Consider the following 25,104-nt stretch of genomic DNA (forward strand, 5'->3'; position numbering starts at 1 on the left):
ATACATATAGACAGTGGGTGAGCAGTAATTGAGCATACTGCATAATTTAGATCTTCAGCAGATTCAAGGACCAAACTGGAATAACAAGCTTAGTTTATTTGTTATGTTTGGATTGAATTTTAACTTGGGTGGGGGCATAGTGAAGCAAACATGTCAAACAGGAGTCTGATGGGCAGGTGTATCCTTAATTGTAAAATGCAGATCATAATTAACTGGGACCCTGCCATTATGCTTCATCCATGCATGGAGGCGACCTTAAATATAAGAATGAACAGTCAAGATGAAGTGGAGTGATTTACCAGAATGAAAAGATTAAGAGTAACAGAGCGATTTACAGCATATATTAGATTAACTGCTGTAGAAGTGGGGGAGGCAAAGCATCTCAGAATTCCGAGGTGGATAATAGTGGTCTAGCTGTGCAGACCCCATTAAAGAACTGATGCTCATTTACATTTATTGGTAGATGGGGGGGGACACTGGTGAGATGTGTTTTACATTCTGTCATGTGCCCACATTATTTCTGTGATTGTACATAGCATGGGATGTTGTACCAAATACAAACTGCCCAGCAAACCTGATTAAAAACAATAAAATTAAGAGAAAGCTGGGAATTCAATGCCATTTTGAATATTCATCATTGGAATTCTTGGATTTGCAGATGAAAATCAGTTTGCATTCTATAAACTTCACTAAGGAAATGACTTTTAAAAACTTTTGCAGCATTGGAATTCTTTTTAAAATGGAAACTTGCCATTTTTCCATCCTCAGTATGACATTGCTCATATTGTATTTTGAAGTTTGCAACATAAGATCAAATGTGTGTGGTGCTGGCTTAGAAGACCATCGAATGTATGTTTACAAATTATTGGGCTCTTTTACTATGGCTATGAGCAAATCCTGTTTTATACAGCAGAAATCTGGGAATGGCATACAGGTATTATTATTTATTGATAATGGTTTAAAGGTACATGTATACATCTGTACCTTTATAATGGTATAAAGATACATGTGAATGGCATTTTGCATGGCACTTTACAGAGATTATGCACCAATATTACCCCAAGGGTTTGTGGCCATAGTTTTCCTCCTAATTTTTCATTAAGATGTGATTAGGGAAGTTGTTTGTTCTAACTTTGCACTAGAAAAATATATAGTTTATGCTTTACATATGATAAAGCAATGCATAATTATTAGAATGGCTTTGCTGTGCGGGAAATCTAGTTCTAATCTTTACTTGGCAGTGTGAGCCTTCTGGGCAGCCTCGAACAGGCCACTGTCTTAGACAGCATTCTAAGGATAAAATAACCCAGTTTAAACTTCCCTATGGAGGAAAGGTGATGTGAATGCAGCCAATATATCTCTCAGGCAGGTACACTTGCGACCACTGGCTCAAAGTCCTTGTTGAGCGTAAATGTATTTGCAAACCTGGGTTTGGCTCCTGTAATAAGTGTAATGACCCTGGACAGTTTGTACCTGTTGACGTTTCCCCTTCTGGCTCAAGTTGGCATGTGGAGAGAATCTTTTGTAAACTGTATTTTTCTTTCTTCTTGTTAGTGGGATTATTGTTCAAGGATGAAACTACTTTACATATAGTTCCATGATCAGTGTCACGGCCCCCTTCCCTTGATTTTTTTGTATGTTGTAGATTTGATACACATAGCTGTGATTTTAAAGGGAAATGGTGTGTATAATTCTTTCCTCTAAACCTCTTTTCTGCAAGAAATTTGTTACCCCTCAAACAAGTGGATATTTACACTACTACATTCCTTTAGTAATAGTAAACTGTGCATCACTTTTTTAAAAGTGGCATTATAATCTCTTATTATTTCGCTGCTATTTTCTGGCTTATGGTACTTACTGAATCTTAACACTGACATTGCTTTTAAAATTCCTTATATGTGTCAGCAGATTCAAGTGGGAAGCCATATGGGTCTATTTAGAATCACTGTATCTGAGGAAGAGTGCATGCAAAAGGAAATTTATACAAATTAAAAAAAAGCTTTTAATGTCATATAAAAACATCATGAAAATAGGGGAAATTCATAATTAACTGATAAAAATTACATAGACTAGATAAAACAAATAAGAGAAATAAAATAAGCAGTAGCCAACAATAGATTCCTCCATAATGCCCAGCAATCAGTAATTTCCACCAATTGTAGATGCCCCTGGTCTAGAACTGATTCTTGCATAGCCTTAAAAGTGCCACTAGACTCTAAATATGTGTCGACAGCAACTGTTGCCCTTTGTAGAAATGCATTTAAACACAAATCACTTTGATTCTTTCTGCTTACCCTGGAAAGAATCCCAAGCTGCTGCTGAACTTGTTCCACAAATGGGTAGAGCATTTTGTGAGGTCCATTAAAATGTACTTGGTTCTTTAATTGTCCTTTACCAGGAACTCTAGAGCAGGGTTAGTCAACCTGTGGTCCTCCAGATGTTCATGGACTACAATTCCCATGAGCCACTGCCAGCAAACGCTGGCAGGGGCTCATGGGAATTGTAGTCCATGAACATCTGGAGGACCACAGGTTGACTACCCCTGCTCTAGAAGTTGGGCTGGAACACTCAAGATCAAACTGCCGGGATCCAGCTTTAGTGAGTAAATGTAGACTGTATTCAGGCACAGAAGAGGTGTGCAGCAACAACCCTGTGAAACTGGCAGGCAGCACAAAGCTTAGTTATCACAGGAAAATCAAATAAATAGGCTATATTCTAGGAGTGATCGTGTTATTAAAGCTGTGTGCTAAGAGTGTACTAAAAATGTGGGCAAGAGTTCTCATGCACTCTGGAAATGCAGCATCTGGAATGGCCTTTGACATGAAGAATTTATCAAAGCAGAAGGAGTCATAAAACGGACTGAAGGAGATTGATGAAGGTGAGGGAATATTCACCGTGTTGTAATAGAGAACCAAAGTGCTCAGGGTAAAACTACAGGGGAATAGACTGTACTACCAACAACTGGGACTCGTTGAATTGATGTTATAATAATATGTAGTAAGCCTTCTTGTTAATATCAACAATAAAATGCATTTGCTCACATGTGAAGTTTCTGCACTTAAGGCTGGGCCTGCTTATATTAAGTGGGGCAATTTGCTAATTTCAGACCTTAGAAATATAGGAGCTGTCCGCTTGTGGAAGTGCTGAATCCTTTGCAAAGAATCCAGGCAGTTATCTTCAAACAAAAACAGGGTAATCTTTTTGTTTATGAATCAATTAGATAAAAGCAAGATGGCTCGCTGGCTGAAGATATATCTTAATTTACTTTTTAGGCTGCTAAAGGCTATAGCAATTATGTCATGGTATATGGAAATTGAAATCTAGAGAGTCTCAAAATTCAGCACTTGTGAGAATTATGGGGTGCAAGTCAGGAAAACAAAACTTGAAGCATTTTTGTTGTTGGTCAGGTAAACTATTTCTCTTCATCTTAAAGTCTGATTCTCCTCATTTCATCTATTCTCTTCCTTGATTTTCCCCTCTTTTTAAACTACTTTTTAATGCTGGTTCTTCCTTGTTTTTACACCATAGTTTCCCCTGTTTCTCCACATTCACTCTGGAAAGCAAGGTCAAAACAGGTTCCTGCCAGCTTTCCTTTATCTTTCTGTAGTTGATGCCCTGACATGGATGACCTGGGCTAGCCAAATCTCGTCAAAGCTAAGCTAAGTGATGTTGGCTCTGGTCAGTGTTTGGAATGCCAGGATTGCTATGCAGTGACACATGATGGCAAGCCACTTCGGTTTACTTCTTGCCTTCAAAACCAAGGAGGTCACCATAAATCATCTGTGACTTAATGGCAAAAATTAAAAGTTGTTGCTACCTCTTCCTCCACCTCTTTATTCCATTCTTTGAATTGCCACAGTCAGTTTATGCTGTAGCTTCCCCTCCAAGCAATCACAGCTTATTTTATACTAAAATTACATTGTGGCATGGTACACTAAACTTCATCTCCCAGCAGTACATATTGCCATTTCTCCTGCTGCCTTTCCTCACTGTTCTTAGGTCTTAAAGGTGCTACTGATTATATTGTATCTATGTTCTTAGGAGTGAAAAGGAAGGGGGCAAGCCTTTCCCTAACATGTTAACTCTGGCTCCAGCTGCAGCACCAACACTTTTCATCCTCTTTCTCATTGTCCGCCTTGATGACAATGCAAAAATTGGATCTTGGACCCTGGCTGACCATAAATGGCTGACCTGTGAGTATCCGGAACATGAATGGTTTTGAAGAATGATGGGATGCACAGTTTATGGCTGTTTATGTCTGTGCATGGGTTTGAGTGATCCAGTTTTTAACCTGATTCAAGTTTCAAAGCATCTTACAAGAAACAACAACAGCAAAGAATAAACTCTGGTGTACTTTGACACTTTAAAAACACTCCACATTATTGTGCTGGCTGCTGTTTTCCATCTGCTACCATGTGAGGGGCCTGAGTGATTAGTTTGACATATCTACAGAGAACAGGCTTTATGTTAATAGAGGTTGTACACCACTTTTTAATATTCCTTGTGCCTGCATAATGGGCATGGTGAAATAGCACAGTGGGGACAGAAGATGGATGTTTCTACTTCTGCAAAGGCTATAGACATGCCTTCATGAGAAGCCACATACTTTGAGAACTGTGGCTGTACTGGTGAATTGGGTAGCTACTGCAAAACCGGGTGAACCACTGTTTTTAAAGAATATGTTTCTACATGGAGATAAAATAATTAAGAGAGAGCCCCCCCCCCTCTGAAAGTTCAAAAAGAAGTAGGAAGGGATCTTCAAATTGTCAGGTGGGAGGGTGTACAGATTACTTTCAAACTGTATCCATGACAACTCCAGTTCACCCCCCATTGTTCTTGATCCCCTATTCTCTCATGTCCCCAAGTTCTTTAGGAGACAAGCTTCAAATCCTGTATCCTCCAATTGAGTTCCAAACAAGTGTGTGAATTAAAGAAATTTTTACTTGAAATTTTCCTGATTAATTCCCACTGCAGTATCTTCTTCTGTTAGCAGTATGGGGGCTTTCAGGAAAGGATCTGGCTATGGTTCTTTCAGCTGACCCTTTCCCCTAACCCTTAATTTCCATTTGACTGAGAGTGATTAGCCAAGGCATACCTGTAGTGATTCTGTAGGAGGCACACCATGTCCCTGATTAGCTTGAGCAAGGAGTGTGTTTTGAAAAGCCTCTAGAAGCAAAAAGCTTCTGCCTAAGAGTTAAGTGGGCTTTGTGCAAAAGCAGCACAGATTCCCTTGATTTGGATGAAATGTGCACAGCACTTTTGGAGCCCAGACTGGCCTGTGTGAGCATCTCCCCCCCCCTTGCATCCTTCATCCTACCCCTTCGTAAAGCAATGAGTTCTTAAAAGCCATTGCTCAAGTGAGCCGTTGCATCACTTCCTTTCCAAATGCCAAAGCTTGATTCAGAAGTATTTGATACAGCAGATAAGACTTCTATCTTTCCTGTGTTTGTATAGGTTGTAAGACTAGATTCAGAGCTGAAAAATTCATAAGTTTCAAAAAAAAATTGCAACTCCATCAGGAAATATACAGACTCCATCTAAAAATCAATCAGCATTGCTGTTGGGTTGCTGGTCTTTTAGTGTGTGGCATGCTGTGTTTTAGCATCTAAAGTAAGCACAATTGTGCAGTAGGTAAAGTAGAATTCAAATAATTTATTTTTGCCTTGTTGGAAAGCTTTGCCCTTAATAACAGGTTGGTAGTAGCACAGTTTTCTAGGCGAGTGGCATGCAAGTTTCACTTGGACAGGCCTTGTATGCCGGATTTCTGTTCTGCAACTGCCTTATGTTGACTTTACCTCCTGCAAAAATAGAGAGATGCACCGAAGACTAATTCTGGTGTAGGATCATTGTTCTTGTCCTTCTAACAGGGCACAGTCTGGCCCAAGCTAAGTCCTTGTATGCTCTGATTCCAGAGGGTGAGATTGAAGCACATACGTTGATCTCCCATTGTGTACAGTGGGGCTTAAGGGGGCTTATGTTTGACTGGACAGTGCGCATGCATCACAAATAAAACTAAGCCTCAGCCATTCGAGAATTATGCCAACGTGAGGGGAAGCTGAGTGGATTCTTGTGTAGTTAGTTTCTCTTACATTGTACTGATTTATAATAAACTTATAATAAAGTCACTAATTTCACCACAAAAGGATGCTGTCAAATCATTCAATGAGAACTGAATGAAGCCGTATATGGGAGAAATTTGACTGTGTCTTCAAGGAAGATGAATGGATGGGAGTGTGTGTGTGTGTGTGTGTGATATTTGTCTTTGACAACAGTAATGGCATGCCAGAAGATTCCAGAATCCAACGGTTTATTAGTGATGAACACTCTCTCCCCCTCTGTAAGAAGGAGGAGCTGTTTTTTTAATACCCCACTTTTCACGACCTGAAGGAATCCCAAAGTAATGTACCTTCCCTTTCTCTCCTCACAACAGGCACCTTGTGAGGTAGGTGGGGCGGAGAGAGCTCTAAGAGAATTGTTCTGTGAGAATAGCTCTAAGAGAACTGTGACTGACTCAAGGTCACCAGCTGGCTGCATGTGGAGGAGGAATGGGGAATCCAACCTGATTCTCCAGTTTAGAGTCAGCTGCTCTTTAACCACTCTGCCATGCTGGCTGTAAGTGGTGATGACAATATGAAAGGATTAGATCTTTTACATTATTTTACCTGTGACTCACATCCGGCATGTTGCGAATTGTTGTGATATTCCCATAAAACTCTTAACTAGGGCTCTGTGCCCTCCTTGATTAAAAAATAAAATTCTTGTGGGGTTAAGTTTTCCTTTTGTTTGTCAGGGAGATGAATCCACAACTAAAAATTGGCACGGCAGCTGCTATTTTGCTAGAACTATGACCAGGACATTATTTTTTCATATTTGAATTCAATGCTGGGATTACACTGAAAGATAGGAAATACTCTTCTGCTTTCATAAGTTCAGTGCAGATGATGATGGGTCTTGTAGAATCTGAAACCTATATAGACTTGTTTGTTTATTTGCTTTATCTACTATTCTTGCTGCAACTCAAGGCGGATTAGAGGATATGAAGCAGCACCATCAGACAGCATAAGGCAACAATGAATAATGCAGTATGACTAAGATTGCAGAATTAGAGAACAATGCAAATAACAAACCATCTAAGACAAGGTGTGCTCTAAACAGTACAGGAAGTGGATGACCTGGGATAAGACAATGCAGCAATGTCATGTGATACATACCTGCAATAACCATTGCCATGGTTTACAATTCTGTTCCATAATGATGCTCTCCACATCAGCGAGAAAACTTATCAACAGGCAGCTGCCAATATTACCCATTTGCAGGGTGGTACCTTTAGAAGGCTTTGCTTGGGTTCTGTTTTAGTATTGCTAGGTGTTCATGAGCCTTGATTTAGGGGAGACCAGTTTTTGCTCCCATCAGCACCGCAGGTGTCCCCTTAGGAAGGGTTAAAATATTTCTTAAGACTTAGTTTTGAATTGTTTCCAAGCTGGTAAGGATATTTTTCAACCTCAGACTTCCATGCCATAGAATAGGAGAGGGATGATCTTGATTTTAAATAATTTTAGTACTGGGTCTACAACAAACTACCCCTTGTGTAGAAATAATAATTTGTAAAACAACTGTTAACCAATTATTCAGGAATGGTTATTATATTTATATTTTCCCTTTCTTCATTTTCATTTAAATTTTTATCATTGTATTGTTTTATATCTTTTATGATTCTCAATTTTTAAAATGTTTTGTCATGGCCTTTGGCAACACAGATAAGTTAGTCTATTTAGGCTTTACTTGGGTCTGCAGAGCTCTTACAGTGGAGCATAGCTGAACTCTCAGATTAATTGGTGGGGAAACGATTTCTTCTTTTGAAGTGAACAAAGAGCTGAAGAAAATCTGGGGTTTTTTTTGTATCCTGCTTTTTACTACCTGAAGGAGTCCCAAAGTGGCTTACAATTGTCTACTCTCCCTCTCCCTACAACAGACTCCCTGTGAGATAGCTGAGGTTGAGAGAGCTCTGTGAATGGCCCAAGGTCCCCAGCTGGCTGCATGTGGGGGAATGGCGAATCAAATTACAATGGCAGACTTATCACTGGTTTCCAGAGAATAAGGATGTCTATGAATACAGTGCTTTTAGAATTTGGTTGTATAAGTTACAGTGCTTATGAAAAGGCATTTACCAATACTTAATCCAGAGGCTCTTTTTTATGAAGCAGTCTTGCAATAGGAATATGTCTAGTACTAGCATGAAATATCCCTTTGAAAAGGATGGGAGAGATGTGTACATCGGGGGACTGATTTCATCAATACACAGTGAGGCAGTAATTGCATTAATGAATGCATGGATTGTATCCAATATATGTGTTCCAAGTCATGATGATTAGGAAATAAGTGTAACATGGAACTTGCACACATTCCACAGCAAAAGCAGTGCTACTGGTGGATGCCACTGAGCGCATGAAGTTGCCTTCACAGGAGGAACATTTATGTGGCCATTTCCCAAGCAACTTTCCTGTATCAATATGCCCAGTGGCACTGATCAATAGTGTCCTGGTGCTATCTGCTGCAGCTGGCATCACCTCTCAGCTAGGCAAGATCCATTTGAAAAACTTGCAATGCTAGGAATGATGCATGAGCTATGCCCCTTTTGCAAATATGGGATCGCACAAATAATGCTTTAATGGTTCTGACTGAGTTTTCTTTTTGGCATCATGGTTGCAAAAGAGTAGTCTACAATATCACATTTCATCCCTCTGCGTGGAATGCCGATGAACTATATTTATTAAGGGACCATTTTTAATCACTATGGGCGTCGGGAGTAGGTGGTGAGATTCTTCACTGGGAACAAATCTCATTTTCAAGAGCCCTTACAAAATGAGCCATAAAATTACAATATTTCAAAGCACTTTGTAATTCCAGTGCAAGGACCTCTTCATCATGGAATATGAAAGCTCAGAAAATACAAAACTCATTAGATTAAAATAAACCACCTACTGAGAGGAAGAAAAGCTTATTTATCAATATCAATTTTGCTTCTGATTACTCTGCGTGGCAATTTGTTATTTCTAAGAAATATGATTTGGGTGTCGTTTCAGCCAAAATGAAAGTGTCATTCCTAAACCTTAGCTTAGCTTTCTTTTTGAAACATGCTGGATACTAAGGCAGGTGGAAACTGATAGTGGGCAACTGAGCCAGGCGTGCTATTAGCAAACAAAAATCCAACCTAATAACCAACCACGCTTCATAGAATAGTTGTTGGCCCAGCAATGTCTAAAAAGCAGAGGTGATCTCTGTTATGCCTATCTGTTCAGGATAGACAGCTGACATCTGGTAGCAGATAACTGGAAGCAGGTAGATGAGAACGGAGTCTTAGGACAGATGTAACTGAATATGCAGGTAAACAGATCTCCATAAAAGAAAAATTGTTGCACTGATATTTGATCCATTGCCCAGTACACTATTCAGCTGTGAAAAGTAAAACAATCTATGACAAGGCTGCTCTCTGGCATCCGTAAGCATGGGGCTCCGGCTAGACATGTCGTGCATGCATTTGAATCCATAGGGGACACTTGAATAGCCACTTGTGGTCCCCTGGTTGTACTGATCACATTAAAAAAACATTTTGCATGGTGTATAGTATAATCAATGCTCAACAATAGCAAGGTGTGAGTGTGGGGGACGTTGCAATACAGTAAGGCCATTGTATGACTTGTCTGTACAGTGAATGGGTATTTTATTTACACACACTTGAGTTTTTCGGTGAGGCAGCAAGTAGATTAAATCAGGGGTAGTCAACCTGTGGTCCTCCAGATGTCCATGGACTACAATTCCCATGAGCCCCTGCCAGCGTTTGCTGGCAGGGGCTCATGGGAATTGTAGTCCATGGACATCTGGAGGACCACAGGTTGACTACCCCTCGATTAAATGACCAGATCTTAATTAGTGAGACTAGGCGCCAACAGTGCAGCTATTTTTTTTACGTTCTTTTGATTTTGAGGCATAACTACAATAGGAAGTCCCTGTCCTAAAAAAAAGGGAAGATGTTAAAGAAGGCAACGAGATAGCATTTGCTTGTTATGAATCGTAAAGGTGGTTTATACTTAAATATCTGCAAATATTTGCACTGAAGTTATAGTGGTGTGCAAATGTATTTCAATTTCACTCTTTAGAAGGTAGTGGGAGGGGGGGACCCTGCCAGAGTGAATGAAAACACTCTTGCTTTCATCAGGGGACAAAGAAACAGGTTTTTTTTTTTGAGAGGCAGACACAGCAGTCAATGCAATCAGGGGTGGAAGAAGCAGCCAGGGAGTGGTCTAGTCTTTACACCAACATATCTCATGGATACACCAGCACAGCACCCTGGCATAGGGCCCCGGTGTTGAATGCCAGCGTGGCAACCCTGCAGCTCCCTGCCAGATCACTGATGGTGCAGTACCCTGTAGGAAGGAGCTGACCCAGGGGTATAATGGTGGGGGTAATAAACTTCCTAAGCTGGGAATACCCCATCAGCAATGGATACTGAGTTCTGCCTGCAAAACAATAGTTGTCTATGGAGTCCAGGACAAGAAACCCCCACCATCCACCACACTCCCTGTTCGCAAAATACTCCTGAAGGCCAACCAGTGCAGTGGCCCCCAGTTGGAGCCATGCTCCCCACTGTGGCCAATACCTGCATCCAACAGCCAATAGAAACTGTGATCTATGTGTGCACAGACCAGATGCCTGGTCTTGCAGCAGAGCTCTACATCAGTCAGTGCTGAGTCTGTGGGACATTACATCTCGCACAAAGGCTGGGGCTCAAGCACATGCTCAGGGAATGGATGCAAGATGCAAGGGCACAATGCACAGACTGGGCAGACGAGGAAGGAAGCAGCTGCAGTCAGCCAGGAGAAGGTTGGTAGCTGGGTGAATGTCTCTGTAGCTGAACTTATAAGAAATTAGCAAGAAAGGCCTAGGCTGGTGTTAGTTACCCAATTAGGTCACTTCTGCTATACTCTAGAAGTCATCATGTTGACAGCAACATGGAGAAGCTCATGTGAATGGCAGAAGCCATTTTTATAGAGAGTTTGCCCAACTATTAGAGCATCCCTGTGTCATTGTTAAGGTGATGACATCACTTCCAGTGCAGGTTGAAAACGACATTGCTGTGCTGCTGCTGATGCAAGCCGAGACCTCCTTTTGCTGCTTGAAAGTCCCTCCTCCCACAGTAGCTGATTGGTGGAGGCAGGGGCACTGGAGTGGAGGTTTCCCTGTTCCTGGGAGGCACCTGGCAACCCACAAAAAGTGGTGGTGCTGCTGCATTGGCAGCCAGCCCCCTCTTCCAGGACAGCCCTCTGGATCGTGTTGTGTATGTTAGCCAATTATGCGCTCATCCCCAAGCATAAAAGGAGAACAGGAAAAAAAGGTAGCTCTAGTTCAATTTTTCCACCATCACCACCAATTATGCAGATGGGACATGAAGATTGGGCTAGACACAAAAATTCCTGTTTGCTTTCAGGAAAAAAATAATGGGAGGAAAGTTAATTGTTCAAAAACTCCTCTTTTTGGTGGCTGCCTGTGGCCCTGCTGTTGCTCCGCTATGACGAGCTGCAGGACCGTGAGCCGCTTCTTGACCAGCGTCTTGAGAAATGGTGTGGGCCGCTACATGTGCCAACTCCAGCGCCTCACCTTGACACTCTCCCAGGATGTGCCGATTGCACGGGGCGTCAGATTATGTTGAAGAAAATGCTGTGGACTTTACCAGGCAAAACCCTGGGATTGTGTTATACGTGTGTCCAAAGAAAAGCAGGGTTCTGACAGTACAGGCTGAAGATTTGAATGGGACCATGGAAGTAAAAACCTTAACCGGCAAGACAGCAGATGAAATGGCAGAGATCATCCAGCTGTTGGCTAACCAGTCTGGCTTAGAGATCGTTTGCATCTGAAAGCCTTTCCATACAGATAAGCCTAGTATTCAAGGCCAGTGGCACCCCTTCACAAACAAGTGTGATCAATGTGCAAGAAATTGGTCAGCAGTGTCTTTCATCCCCTCAAAAATAAATCTATGCTGGTGTTAAATGTTTTTTTTTTAAGTCCTCTTTTATTATGGTACACCTTAGACGGCCCATATCCAGCCTGTGCTGAGACAGCTGCATTGCCAGCTGCATTGGTTGCCAGTTGTGGCCCGGATCAGATTCAAAGTTCTGGTATTAGCCTCTAGGGCCATCTGCAGCCTGGGCTCTGCCTATCTGAGGGACCACTTGTGCCCCCTGCAGGGTTTTTCGCTCTGTGGGTGCTAATCTGCTAGAGGTCCCCAGTGCCAGAGAAGCCCGTCTGGCCTCAACCTGGGCCAGGGTCTTCTCTGTCCTGGCCCTGACCTGGTGAAGCGAGCTACCAGAAGAGAAGAGGGCCCTGATGGAGCTGTCCAGGTTCTGTAGGGCCTGTAAAATGGAGCTTTTCCTCCAGGACTTTGGTTGTGGCTGGGGTGAGGAACAACTGGAGCCCTGCCTCTGGCCCTGCGGGATCATCATGCGATCCCCCAATTCTGTGACAATTGGCTGATAGAGGTGGTAGGGGGATTATGCCATCTTCTTGTGGTTTTATGTTTTTAAGGGGATTGGTTGTATTGGGGCTTTTACCTGTTTTAGGTAACCTGCCACAAGTCTTCGTAAAGTGGCAGGATAGAAATCAAATATGTAAATGTATATAAATAAATAAATGTATTTATTTTTTGATTTAGACCCCGCCACTCACAACAATGTTGTCCCGTGGCGGCTTACAATATAAAATCAAATCACAAAATACCTGTAATGCCCCTTAAAACATTAAAACAAGCACAGTAATGTTCAACCCAATACCATCCCAGTATTTTCCAACTACTCCCAGCTTTCCTCGGTTCTGTTCCAATTTGTATGGCTGTTCATATGTGAATCACTTCATCCTTATTGCCCTAGTTTAACCTGCTCCTTGTTAGGGGGACAAAACAGCAAAGGCTGAACCTCATGAGTCTGCTATTCATTTAGCTCTGTTGTAGGCCTACAGAAAATATTTTAGCAATGGAGTAATGCAGGGGTAGTCAACCTGTGGTCCTCCAGATGCTCATGGACTACAATTCCCATGAGCCCCTGCCAGCAAACGCTGGCAGGGGCTCATGGGAATTGTAGTCCATGAGCATCTGGAGGACCACAGGTTGACTACCCCTGGAGTAATGGATATTTGGTGAGTCACTCTCTTCATGCACACAACTATTCAGGAGATACTGATTTACACATCTGTTGCTTCTATATACTGTTGCAGCAGCACCTGGCAAACAGAGAGAGAGAAAGGGAAGGCGGCTGACATTGTAAATCTGAGGAACAAATATTGCTGAGATGGTTTGGACAGAAGATAGCAGATGGAAGGAATATAAAGGAGGAGATAATGGCTTTGGGATTTTTAAGATGCAAGCGGTAGTCCTAATGCTTCTGCTCTGCACTACACACCCAGGACAAAGCGAAGTATCAGCAGCTCTTCTAATGGAGACAGCCAAGTATCTTTTATATGGTCTGATAGCTCTCTTGATAACTGAAGTGCTTTCCATGGGCACTCACAACACTCAAACATTGCAGGTGCACAACTTTGTAAAATTACCATATGAATGCTTTGTGCCAAATAGAGATCTGCATTGATTGGTGACCACTGTGATCCTCCAGACTGCTCAGCACCCATTTCTCCTTGATTTGCTTAGATTGAGAATAGAGATTTGGCATATGCATCAGCCTAGTTCCAAACTGATATTTCCTGTAAAAGCACACTTCATATGGTATCTACCCTGCTCAGAGTTGCCACTTGTTTAATGCCAAAAGCAAGCTGGGGGTTATTCAGAATGTAAATGGGGCTCCATGCCCAGTAGATTTCTCCAGAGCTGTAACTAATTTTGCTTCTTAGGGCAAGAATACAAAATTGTGCCCCCAGATACTTTTATAGTAGTTATTTTGCTAAAAAGTTAAATAAATAGCAAAAGTAATAATAATGCAACACTTATTTTAGTCATAGTATACTTTTTCCGTGCCCCTCAGAGCCAGTATGATGTAGTGGTTAAAGAGCAGTTGACTGTAATCTGGAGAACTGAGTTTCATTCCTACTTTTTCTCCACCTGCAGCCAGTCGGGTGACCCTGGCCTAGTCACTGTTCTCTTAGAGCTCTCTCAGCCTCACATACCTAATAGAGTGTCTGTTGTGGGGAGAGGAAGGGAAAGGTATTTGCAAGCCACTTTGGAACTCCTTCGGATAAAGAAAAGTGGGGTATAAAAAAACAGCTCCTCCCTTTCTCAGTTTCTCAGCCTCATTTGTCTTCCCCTTGTTACAATTCTGGTTTTCCTACCTAAATAATATGCACAAGGAAAAAGGAAAAAGTGTGATTTATAGGCGTCAGAAAGACAGTGAGGAAGGGAGAGTGTATTGTGTTTCTTATGGATCGCAGCTTCTAACATCCAAACTTGGTAATTGTTTTGCATGCTTGGTGCTAACTAATATTTTGAAGAGATCATCCACCTCCTTATAATGAGCAAAATTGGCATATGCCGATGTTGCCACCAAATGTCACTTATTGAAATTCAAGGCAAATGTGGAAGATTATGCTCAGGCAAAACATCTGTAGGAATTTTGTGGGAAGCCAACGGGATTTGTATAAGAAGAATAATAGCTTCTCAGGGGGCTTCATGCATCTCTAGTTTGCTCTTAGTGCTAAAGGAAGGTGTGCTTTCAAGAGTACAAGCCAGCTTTCCTGTGTAGATTAACTGCAGGGTTTTTGATAATGTGTTATTTTATTCACTATTTGAAATACTTGCATGTTCCCTTTCCAACCAGATAGTGTCCCCAAGGCAGCAAATACCAAACATTAACTTACTTCAACATTAAAGCGACATATAACAGTATATACAATAATTCTATAAAAACCTATACATACACATAATATCAAAACCAGGGAGGAATGTCAATAGTCTATGTTGGAAACTGCTCTGAGCCAGCTTGCCAGGGAGGAGAGGTCAAGAAATCCCATAAATAAATAGGAGGGCCAGTAAGAGTTTGGGGCTATGCCTTCCCCCACCAAGTCTTCATTCATTCGTGGAATGCAACAACAGAGGCAGACAGACAAACCTTCTTGGGAAGGGATTCTAAGGTTTGGTGTCATAATTAAGAAGGGCCTCTCTTGGGTTGTCACCTGTCTAGCCTCAGATGGCAGGGGCACCCAGAGCCATTGAAGAGGGCTGGACTGGATTGGATAGTTCATATGGGAGAAGGTCTTTAAGATATGCTGCCCACATAGGTTTGAGCTGAGCCTAGAAGCAAATTGGGATCCAGTGTAGATGGAACAAGGCTGTAGTAATATAATCCTTATAACCCACTCAAGTCAACATTGTGTACCAAATGTAGCTTCCAAAGAGTCTACAAGGAAGAAGAGTTGGTTCTTATATGCCTCTTTTCTCTACCCGAAGGAGTCTCAAAGCGGCTTAAATTTGCCTTCCCTTCCTCTCCCCACGAGCCACACTGTGATGTAGGTGAAGCTGAGAGAGCCCTGATATTCCTGCTCAGTCAGAACAGCTTTCTCAGTGCTGTGGCAAGCCCAAGGTCACCCAGCTGGATGCATGTTGGGGAGCGGGGAATCAAACCTGGTTTGCCAGATTAGAAGTCCACGCTCCTAACCACTACACCAAGCTGGCTCTCGTGGATAGTGATCTCTACATGGATAGTTCCATGTAGAGTTGACTGCAGAAATGTAATCTATCAGGACATGAAAGCAGTAGCATTGCTTGGGTGTTATAAAAAGATTACAAAAGATAGAGAATCCGTCCATGTGGAAGTGGGGAATTGGAGGCCACTGGGCATGTGCTTTTCAGGTGCCCATTTTATGTGGGAACTCATTACAAGATAATTGTTCCCCTTTTGCCCCAGATTCCTGATGACTCTGAGGAAGTAAAAAGTAAGAGCCTCCTTTCTGGAGGAAACTCTGAGTTTTCCAAACAGGTATATTGTGCTGTAACATGCAAATGATGTCAAAAGCATGTTATTGGAAATTTGTCATGCTTCAGGTAAACTAACACTAATATATTTTTAGATCAATTACCATTTGAATAGTCTGTTTTGTAAGCCTTTATTATTGCTAAACATCTATTCTGTTATAATTGTCGCTGTGTAGGCTTTATAGCTGCCTTGGAGCTGTATTACAAATAAATCTGAAATCAGTAGCGAGATCTACTTCCTCTTCCCAGCCCAGGGAAGGCTGCAGATGGCTCACTAGCCCAAGCTGGTAAAAGGAATCCTGGACACTGTTGCCCCTTGTTCATCAAACAGAAGGCCTGAGTTCAGGAGCAGCTTCTGCACCCTTAAGAGGAGGACAACTCCACACAGAGCTGAACATGTTCCATTTCCTGGGTGAAACCTTCTCCCCAGTGTTAGCACCCCAGTTTTATCAGATTAAGTTTCAGTTTGTTAGCTCTCCTCCTTTCCAAACTGCTTCCAGAGACCTGTTCATGGTTTCCACAACTGCCATGGGATCTGCTGAAAGTGTGAGGTATTGCTCAGTATCATCTGCATTTTAGTGACCATTCAGCCTAAGCTCTCTTTGTGGCTTTATGTAGATGTAGAAAAGCATGGGGGACAATATAGATTCTTGCAGGACCCCATAGACCAGAGGCTAATCCCTCAACACTACACTCTGAAGCCTACTTTTCAGGTAGGACTTGAACCACTGCAGATCTGAGCTTCCTAGTCCCAACTCCAAAAGACTCTTCAGAAGGATGCTATGATGGATGGAATCAAAAACCACTGAGAGATCCAGAAAAGTGAACATGGTTGCACTCCTCTTTCTACCTCTTGGCATGTATCATCCTGGACAAGGGCTATTTCAGTCTCCTAACTGGTCCCCAAAATGGATTGCAACAGATCCAAACAATCTGCTTAATTCAGAAATCCCTTTTGTAGTAATAGACCATTGTTGTTCAGTTTCTACATACTGAAACATTAATTTGATCAAATGGCTTAGATTACATATTTGGATTCCATTTGGATTCATTCTGAGGCAAGAACTTTGTGCAAGGAGCAATGGAGTGCAGCTTGCTCCCTGCCATTCAACTGTTTCAGGCTGCCTTCTTCTGTTACTTTAAAGTGGACTGCCACAGAGAGCCTGAAACAGCTGAGCATTGGGGAGTGCCTTCCAGCTGCTCAGTTGTTCTTATAGCTTTCACAAGGAATCCGGAGTCCCTTTAAACCTCTTCCTTGTACTCCATCCACAGCACCACAAACTGCCATGAACTGCTTTAAAAGTTTGTAGAAGTTCCTGATGGTAGACCCATGAACAGCGTAAAATTCATGACAAATTTTGCTTTGTGGTTCAGTTTGTGCTCATCCCGAAATACCACATACAATCCTGATATATTATGGAGACTCCCCGCTACTATTATTTTATTTCCCAATATATACTCTGGCCTTTGGCCAGGTAATAGTTCAAAGGCAACAGAACAGATTTTAGGGAAATGAATGAGACAGTTGCAGTCAATGTTAACTAAACATTATTTAGCAACTAAAATATCTAATTGCTGATTTTAGGTGACAGTAAATCAACAATTGGAAGAGCCTCTTGTGGCGCAGAGTGGTAAGACAGCAGTCATGCAGTTTGAAAGCTCTGCCCATGAGGCTGGGAGTTCGATCCCAGCAGCCGGCTCAAGGTCGACTCAGCCTTCCATCCTTCCGAGGTCGGTAAAATGAGTACCCAGCTTGCTGGGGGGTAAACGGTAATGACTGGGGAAGGCACTGGCAAACCACCCCGTATTGAGTCTGCCAAGAAAACGCTAGAGGGCGTCACCCCAAGGGTCAGACATGACTCGGTGCTTAAACAGGTGATACCTTTACCTTTACCTTTAAATCAACAATTGGACACAGAGTTTGTGGGGCTGGGAGAAGAGAGGCAGAAAAAATGTAAATGTGTGTAGCAGTACAGATTGTCAAGTCTATATCAAGGATGTATCTTGACTTCTTAATTAAAAGGAACTTGCAGAATAAGGATGTTGTCTCAGCACTGATAGCTGTATTAGGTCAAGAATTAATTCTCTGTATTCCCAGGTTAATTCCCCATTTCCTTCTTGTGTCTGTCACTGATCCCTCAAAAGCATTCTCCTTACCCAAGTGGAATTCTATCTCTCTCTGAGTTTAAAAAAAAGGCTTAATAAAACTTGTTTAAAGTTTTGAGTGTGATTGTTTAGGTACGTGTACATGCACATTTAGGTACATTGTTTAGGTACGTGCACATTTCCGATCAAATGGTTCTTACATAGTAATTTTATTCTACTTTTGAAATGTTGCGGTAATTACCAGTGGGTTGGAGTTTGCCTTTCCTTCATTAGTGAGTATAGGATGTTGGTGATTGATTTTATTGTTGGGAAGCAGCATAGACCCACGGCAACTCTGCACAACTAAATCCTACACCGTCATATTTCATTCTGTTTTTTTTTTTACCCCAAGTAAGGAAATGTGTGCTTGGATAATCCAAGCCTTGGATTTTCCTGGAGGCAAACTAGGATGCTCATGTTGGTTTGCATGCTAATGTTTTCAAAATGTTTTCCCGGCACTACTTCAGATCAGCACTCAGGGATCAGATTTCTAGTTATATTCTTGTCCTCTGAACTAACACAATCCACAAGGCTGTCTGTAGTGAATGGATAAACTGACCTTATGTAATTCTCATGTTTGTAGGGTTTGTGTCTTCTTTATATTTTGCACGTTATACATTCTTGCTGAAAATTTAGGTTATGCTCTTTCTTCTCATCTTTATTTAGAGCCCAGTCCATTTCCAATGGTCAAGTGGCTAATGCTTAAAAAGGCTAAAGACACAGTAAAAGCAAAACAAAAATAATTTTATTTCTGCACAACAAAATTAGGGCAATTTTAGCCCTAACCCTCAAAAAGAATAGATACTCATGGTGCTCCCACATAGTGCTCACATTCATAATTGTATTCAGCCACTGAGAATATTGCTATGTGTATCTGAATTATCTTCACCTGTGTAACGCCATGATGGCCAGAAAGATCACAAGGGAAAGATCACACTCAAATATTTGTTGGACCTAATACGTTTACAGATTACAACCAGAACTGTGAAGTGTGTATTGAATATAAAGCATATCCCATACCGGTGTGGGATCTGTGGTCTAGTATTCTTCTGGAAAGACTTTCACACTAGGAAAAAGATCATTGCACTTGGCTCCAGATGAATCTTTCATGCAGTATTCTAGCAAACCACTGCAGAGAGCATTGCAGTAGTCTAACCTTGAGATGATGGCAGCAAGCATGATTATTATTCGGTCTACAAGTGGTAGAATGCAGTGCAGCTTTGCTAACAGATGCTGCTGGTGGAAGGCACACTTGGGCTGATAAAGGTATAATGAGCCAGCATGGTGTAGTAGTCAAGAAGTGTGACCTCTGATCTGGAGAACCTGGTTTGATTCTGCACTCCTTCACATGTAGCTAGTTGGGTGACTTTGGGCCAGTCAGTTCTCTCAGAGCTCTCTCAGCCTCACCACCTCACAGGGTATCTGTTGTCAGGAGAGGAAGGGTAAGTGATTGTAAGTCGCTATGAGACTCCTTTGGGTAGTAAAAAATGAGGTACAAAAACAGCTGCTCTTCTTCTCTTCCTCTTCTTCCTCCTCCTCTTTAACACACAAATGCATACAAGGCTGTCAACATAAGCAACCTGAGGAGGATTAGGTATCCCAGTTTCACTCATCCCGAATTACAAAATAATTTAGTCTAGATTAAGTTTTATTTATTAGCAACCAGTCTCCTACTATGGCCGTATACTTGAGTCTTTACTACCTGAGAGAGATGGAAAAAAGTGTAAATAAGTGCTATCAGAATATCATGACATTTAATGCTATCCATGTCACTCATGGGCTTGGGACATGTTCTATTCCTTTTCAGCAGCATAAACTCATCTTGCTTTTAGTATCAGGAAGCGAGTGCTGCATCTATTTTGAGGGTTAAAAGCAGAATTGCAATCTCTCTATTCAAGAGGTGCAAACAAATTCATGTTTGTGATAAAATTGAGCCTGGTGGTTTATTTTAGAGATTATATCCTTCCTCCTTTTTCTTCTGAGCCCAGGATGAAGATTTCCTGAAATACACTATAGTTTGAACTGGGATGCTTAAACAAGTACAGTTTATTTCCTTCTTACAAGCCAACATACTAATACATGGGGGCATGCAAAAAGTAAACTGCATTTTGTTAAAGTACCCTGGTTTGAAGACTGCAACCAAGTCTCCTTCTTTTCTAAGGAAAAATCCATTCAGGTTCTGCCTGAGAGGGAGGAAGGGTGGGAGGGAGTCTCCAATGCTTATTCTTGTTAAAAATAAATTGGAATGCACTCAATGCCTTCTATGCATCAGAAAGAGACAAACAGAATTGGGTGAGAAGATGGAGCAGCACTATGTCCATAGGAAGTATGATACATTTGTAGGGCAACTGATAGTTGGGAGGTTGTAAGAGCAATTCTTGGCACTGCACTTAATTTAGATTCTTTATGCTGACTGTTAATGAAAAGCGAGGAACTATTTGTCCTTCTTCTATTCCTCTACCATTGAACAGATTTTAGCCCAATATTTTTCTGCTTTAAGGCATCCTTGGATATAATCCTAGGTTTTACTTGATGGCATGAATGCAGTTTGAGAAGGTAAATCCTCTGCTAAATACAGGAGGGTTGAAATGAAAAGAATCTCTTTTCTTCTTTTTTCAGGAACCATGAAGTATCATCTTTCTGCCAGAAACTTTTTCTTTGCCGTCTTGTTCTTGGAGTCTGCCTGCCTGGGTAAGTACAAATTTCTTTGTTCATTGCTGAACTACCCTATCCTTCTCCACTCCCCCTCATCATTGACTGGTACCTGAAGAAGGCTTTGTGTAATCCCTGGTCTCTCTTGTGGAAGTCTGAGAGTTTTATTTTTCTCTGAGACCTGTTCCAGAATGTTCAATATTTAACTATGTCAATTTATTTTCAACATCTTTCTTGTATACTACCATTGTTTTCTGTTGGTGAGGATGGAAGGCAATTATTTTTGTTGATTTCCCCCTCCTTCCCCTGCAGACCCCCATTCTATTTGTGAGGGTCCCTCTACCCAAATAGCATCAATTTTGAGGGTATCAGTTGGCTGCAATTCACCCTTTGTTTTGTAATAATGAATACAATGCAAGACACTGGCCAGTTATGATTTATCTGGAAAGCAATCTGACACATTCAGTATAATTACTGGAGAATTCACTGTTCTGTGGACATTCCAGGTTAGTGTTCATACCACATTCCTGTAATTATGCTGTAAATATTTCTTTCCCATCCATGTAGGGGAATAATGTGTTTTAAGATTCTGTTCAAGACGGGCCCATTGGTTGGCCACTATTGCAAGCCCTTTCACATTAGATGGCAAGGAAGTTGTCCTTAGAAACCGGCAGGAGTCAAAAAGCCCTCAAGAGGGAGGAAAAATGGATGTAGGGGATCCAACGTTTTACATATCTAATGCAAGATAATTGCTGAGATCTTTCAGCTATGGGAGTCCTTGAGTGCAAAGTGTTGTCCCAGCACCTGGCTGGCTTAATCCCACAGTAATTATGATCCAGGAGATCAGGTCTGGAAAACAGGACTTCAGTAAACAGGCACTTGCTTATCTGGAGTAAGAGTCGTGTTAACTCTGTTCTGAGCAGTAGAGCTAGGCCAGCATCTCCCTTCACCATGCCTTTTTGTTTTTATTTCTTTACTAGGGGCAAAACCCGTTATACCCAGGAATACAACAGGCACTAGGATGCACACCTGCACTATGGCTTTCCTGGGTGCTCACCCTCTTCTCCCTGCTCCCTGCTGGATCTTGAGATCCAGCGTGGTGAAGTGATTAAAGAGTAGTAGATGCTAATTGCAAGAGCCAGATTCGATCCCCCACTCCTCCTCCATGTGCAGCCAGCTGAGTTGCCAACCTCCAGGTGGGGGCCTGGAGATCTTCAGAGAAAGGTGGTGTACTGTGGTGGGCATCCTGCAGGGTGCTCAACGCCATGGTTCTGGGCTCCTCACTTCCCCAGCCCTCCTCTTCCTCAAGGGAGGGAATGTGGAAAGGCATCACACAGGCACTGCAAGCCATAGCACCTGGCTCCTCACCCCCCTCCCGGCCCACCTTGGAGGGAGGGAATCGGAAAGGCTGCAAACAGCGCATTGGCAGACATCCTACGGAGCATTGCATGCTGAGGAACTGGGCTACTTGGCCCACCTTCCCTCCAAGGACAGGCCACTTACCAGGAGCTGCACTGTCCATCGAGGCTGGGTCCTCTTCTCCTGGGCAAACTATGGAAAGTGGTTAAAGCTCGAGTCTGCTGCCTGGCTGTTATTGGGTGGGGCTGCTTGGGGTGGCCATGAGCTCAGGTAGGCACAAGCTCTGGCAGGGGCTCTCCACCTCCCTCCTCCCCAACCAGGCAGCTCCACTGAGGCCACAGCAGGGCTCCTCATAGTGGGTGTGAGCTCGGGTGAACATGAGCCCTAGTGGGGGCTGCATGCCCCCCCTGGCAGCTTCACTGAGGCCTGCAAGGCTGTATTGAGGCTGCTCAGGCCGGTGGCCACTTTACCTGGATGCCATCTCTTTGTGCAGCTTGAAGGCAGAGAGGGAGGCAGTCGGGGATGGGGCATCCCCTACCTGATTGGGCCTCTGGGGTTGAGTGCCCTCCCTGAGGGCTAATCATGGAGGTGGAGGCCAATAGGGGTGTGCCATCCCCTTTCTGATTCATGCTCTGGGGAGAGGTTGACAATGAGTCCAAACTCCTCCTCCCACCATCCCTGTCCCGCTTTATTTACGGTACTGATTTCTTAGATTTTTAGGCTGCCACTCTCTGTAGACTCATGGCAGGGTATAATATAACTCCCTCTAAAACATGAAAAAAATTCCATCCCATAAGAGAACAACTCTCTTAAAAAAGAAGACAATACAAGATTGGCAGTATAGTCCCTTCCCCTGTCCCTGCAACCATCAACACCCTAAGATGGGGTAGGCTGGATGTTTCCACGTATCCTGAGGAGGGTCCTCCATTGTTCCTGGGTCTGACAAACGCCAGTTTATTGTGGGTATGAATAAGTGATGTAGGAAGGGAAGCCCTAAAGGACAGTCGTCGTCCCCCATGTGTTCTCTGCTCCCCCCTGTCATTGACCATCACACACCACATTCCTCTAATCATGCTGTAAATGTCTCTTCCTCATCCATGCAGGGAGGGATAATTCATTTTAAGATTCAGTTCAGGAAGGGCCAGGGGAAAATCCTTTGTTGACAAGTGACAAGAAGGACTTAATTGAGTGAGCGAAGATAGTGTCTTACTTGAAAAGGGCTAATGCCACAAGGGCCCTTCAGTTTGTTATCCTTTTTGATCCATCTTGAAGGACTGCGTGCAAAAGACTAAACTTCTACCCCAAGGGAATATGTGTAAAATCTTTTTCTGTTAAGGGTAAATTTGTCTGATATATTTGATACTTCTGAAGCCTGGATTCAGTTGTGGCTAACGGGCAGATGGGTAATGACTGCTGGCTTTCCTGGAATGGGGACTGTGCATAGAGCTAGAATGCCAGCAAGGGAAGTGAGGATGGACACAAGCAGGTTTGTGGGCTGTCAGGCAGGGAAATCCTTTCCTTCAGAAGAAGAAGCTGGAGGAAGCCTGAGTCTAGAAACATTGGGACCTCCCATGAGGGAAAGCACTGTGGAATTGTAGCTGATTCAGGGGTGGCCAAACTGTGGCTCTCCAGATGTCCATGGACTAGAATCATAGAAGCATAGAGTTGGAAGGGACCTCCTGCACTATGCAAGACGCTCATCCACTATAACCTGCCACCCCCTTGAACCTTCACAGAATCAGCCTCTCCATCAGATGGCTATTCAGCCTCTGTTTAAAAGTTTCCAAAGATGGAGAACCCACCACCTTCCAAGGAAGTCTGTTCCACTGAGAAACTGCTCTAATTTGCTGGCCCTTTAATTTGGTGAGATCAGCCAGTTTGTCCAGCCAAACTGATAATGCTGGAGTTATGGATCTTTTCTTCTAAGCCACACATGTTCATTAGGGTAGGGTTTTTAGGTCATTAGAGTGATCATGATGCTTGAATAAGGGCTGGTGGGAAGGAATCTCCTGGATGTCTTTAAGCAAGGTAGGCACAAGAGCCTTGTTTGGTTCAGTAGTTGCAGGAAGGGCCGTGGTTCAGAAGGTCCCATGTTCAATCCCCAGCACCTCCAGTGAAATGTGAAAGACAGATGCCTGAGACTGTGCAGCATCACTTCCAGCCAGAGTAGACCATACTGACCATGATAGGCCGACGGTCTGACTCAGGATGCAGCTTCATGTGGTATATTTTACTACACTTTATTCCTGATACCTTCCAGTCATGCTTTCCATTCCAAGTTTGCTTTTTAAATTTCTTGTGCAAGAGGAGAGCCAGTGCAACTGAGGGTGGCAATTCTTTCCCATGTACTTTAAACAGACTTCATGTTATCAGGCTAGTAGTTTTTTAATATATGCCCTGTAATAAGTAACACCCTTGTCTCAGCTATAAAGTGTCTTTCTTCAGCTGGGACATTAAAACATTCATGGCATTCTGGCAGCCAGATAAAGGAGGATTCTTTTATATTGCTCTATTGTTGATCCCTCTGAAACAGTAATTTGCTGAGCAGGGGGAGAAAACAAGTCATTAAAGTTAGCGACAATGTGTTGAAAAGATCAGCAGCAGATGCCAAAAACACCACCTGGCAAAAGCTTTCACACGGTAGCATTAACTGTGTAGTACAAGTGAACTTCCAGGTGACTGTGAGAATTTCTGACCCAAAGTACAATGATCCTCTTAGGTAGCTTTTAAAAAGGATTTTTCTTTTAGATAAGTGTTCAGATTTTTACCCCATGGAGCCTTTTAATACGTGGAGAAAATGGTAGTGAAACTCAGCCCCCTTTTATCCTCTTCCTATTTAAGGAGTCTTCATCAAGGAAACTGAAGCGCCTAAGCTGGTGTTTGTGGGTTTGGTTACCTGGACTGTAGAGGATGGTCTAATAAGAACCGGCAGTGCTGGTTCTTCTGGACCTGTCGGCCGCTTTTGACATCGTGGACCACGA

The 25,104-nt window shown here is 42.6% G+C and overlaps 1 protein-coding gene across 5 annotated transcripts in view; it reads left to right on the forward strand.

Annotated features, from left to right (window-relative positions):
• The window catches only part of CDH23 (cadherin related 23), a 556,038-nt gene that overhangs the window by 15,495 nt on the left and 515,439 nt on the right, over positions 1 to 25,104 (forward strand). For all 5 annotated transcript variants that reach the window (XM_077350525.1, XM_077350522.1, XM_077350524.1 and 2 more), the window contains exon 2: positions 20,732 to 20,803. In XM_077350525.1, the coding sequence (XP_077206640.1) occupies positions 20,737 to 20,803 (67 nt within the window). In that variant the 5' untranslated portion in view covers positions 20,732 to 20,736. The remainder of the gene's footprint in view (positions 1 to 20,731; positions 20,804 to 25,104) is intronic.

This window comes from Paroedura picta, chromosome 8 (assembly GCF_049243985.1).
Source record: "Paroedura picta isolate Pp20150507F chromosome 8, Ppicta_v3.0, whole genome shotgun sequence".
Taxonomy (NCBI): Eukaryota; Metazoa; Chordata; class Lepidosauria; order Squamata; family Gekkonidae; genus Paroedura; species Paroedura picta.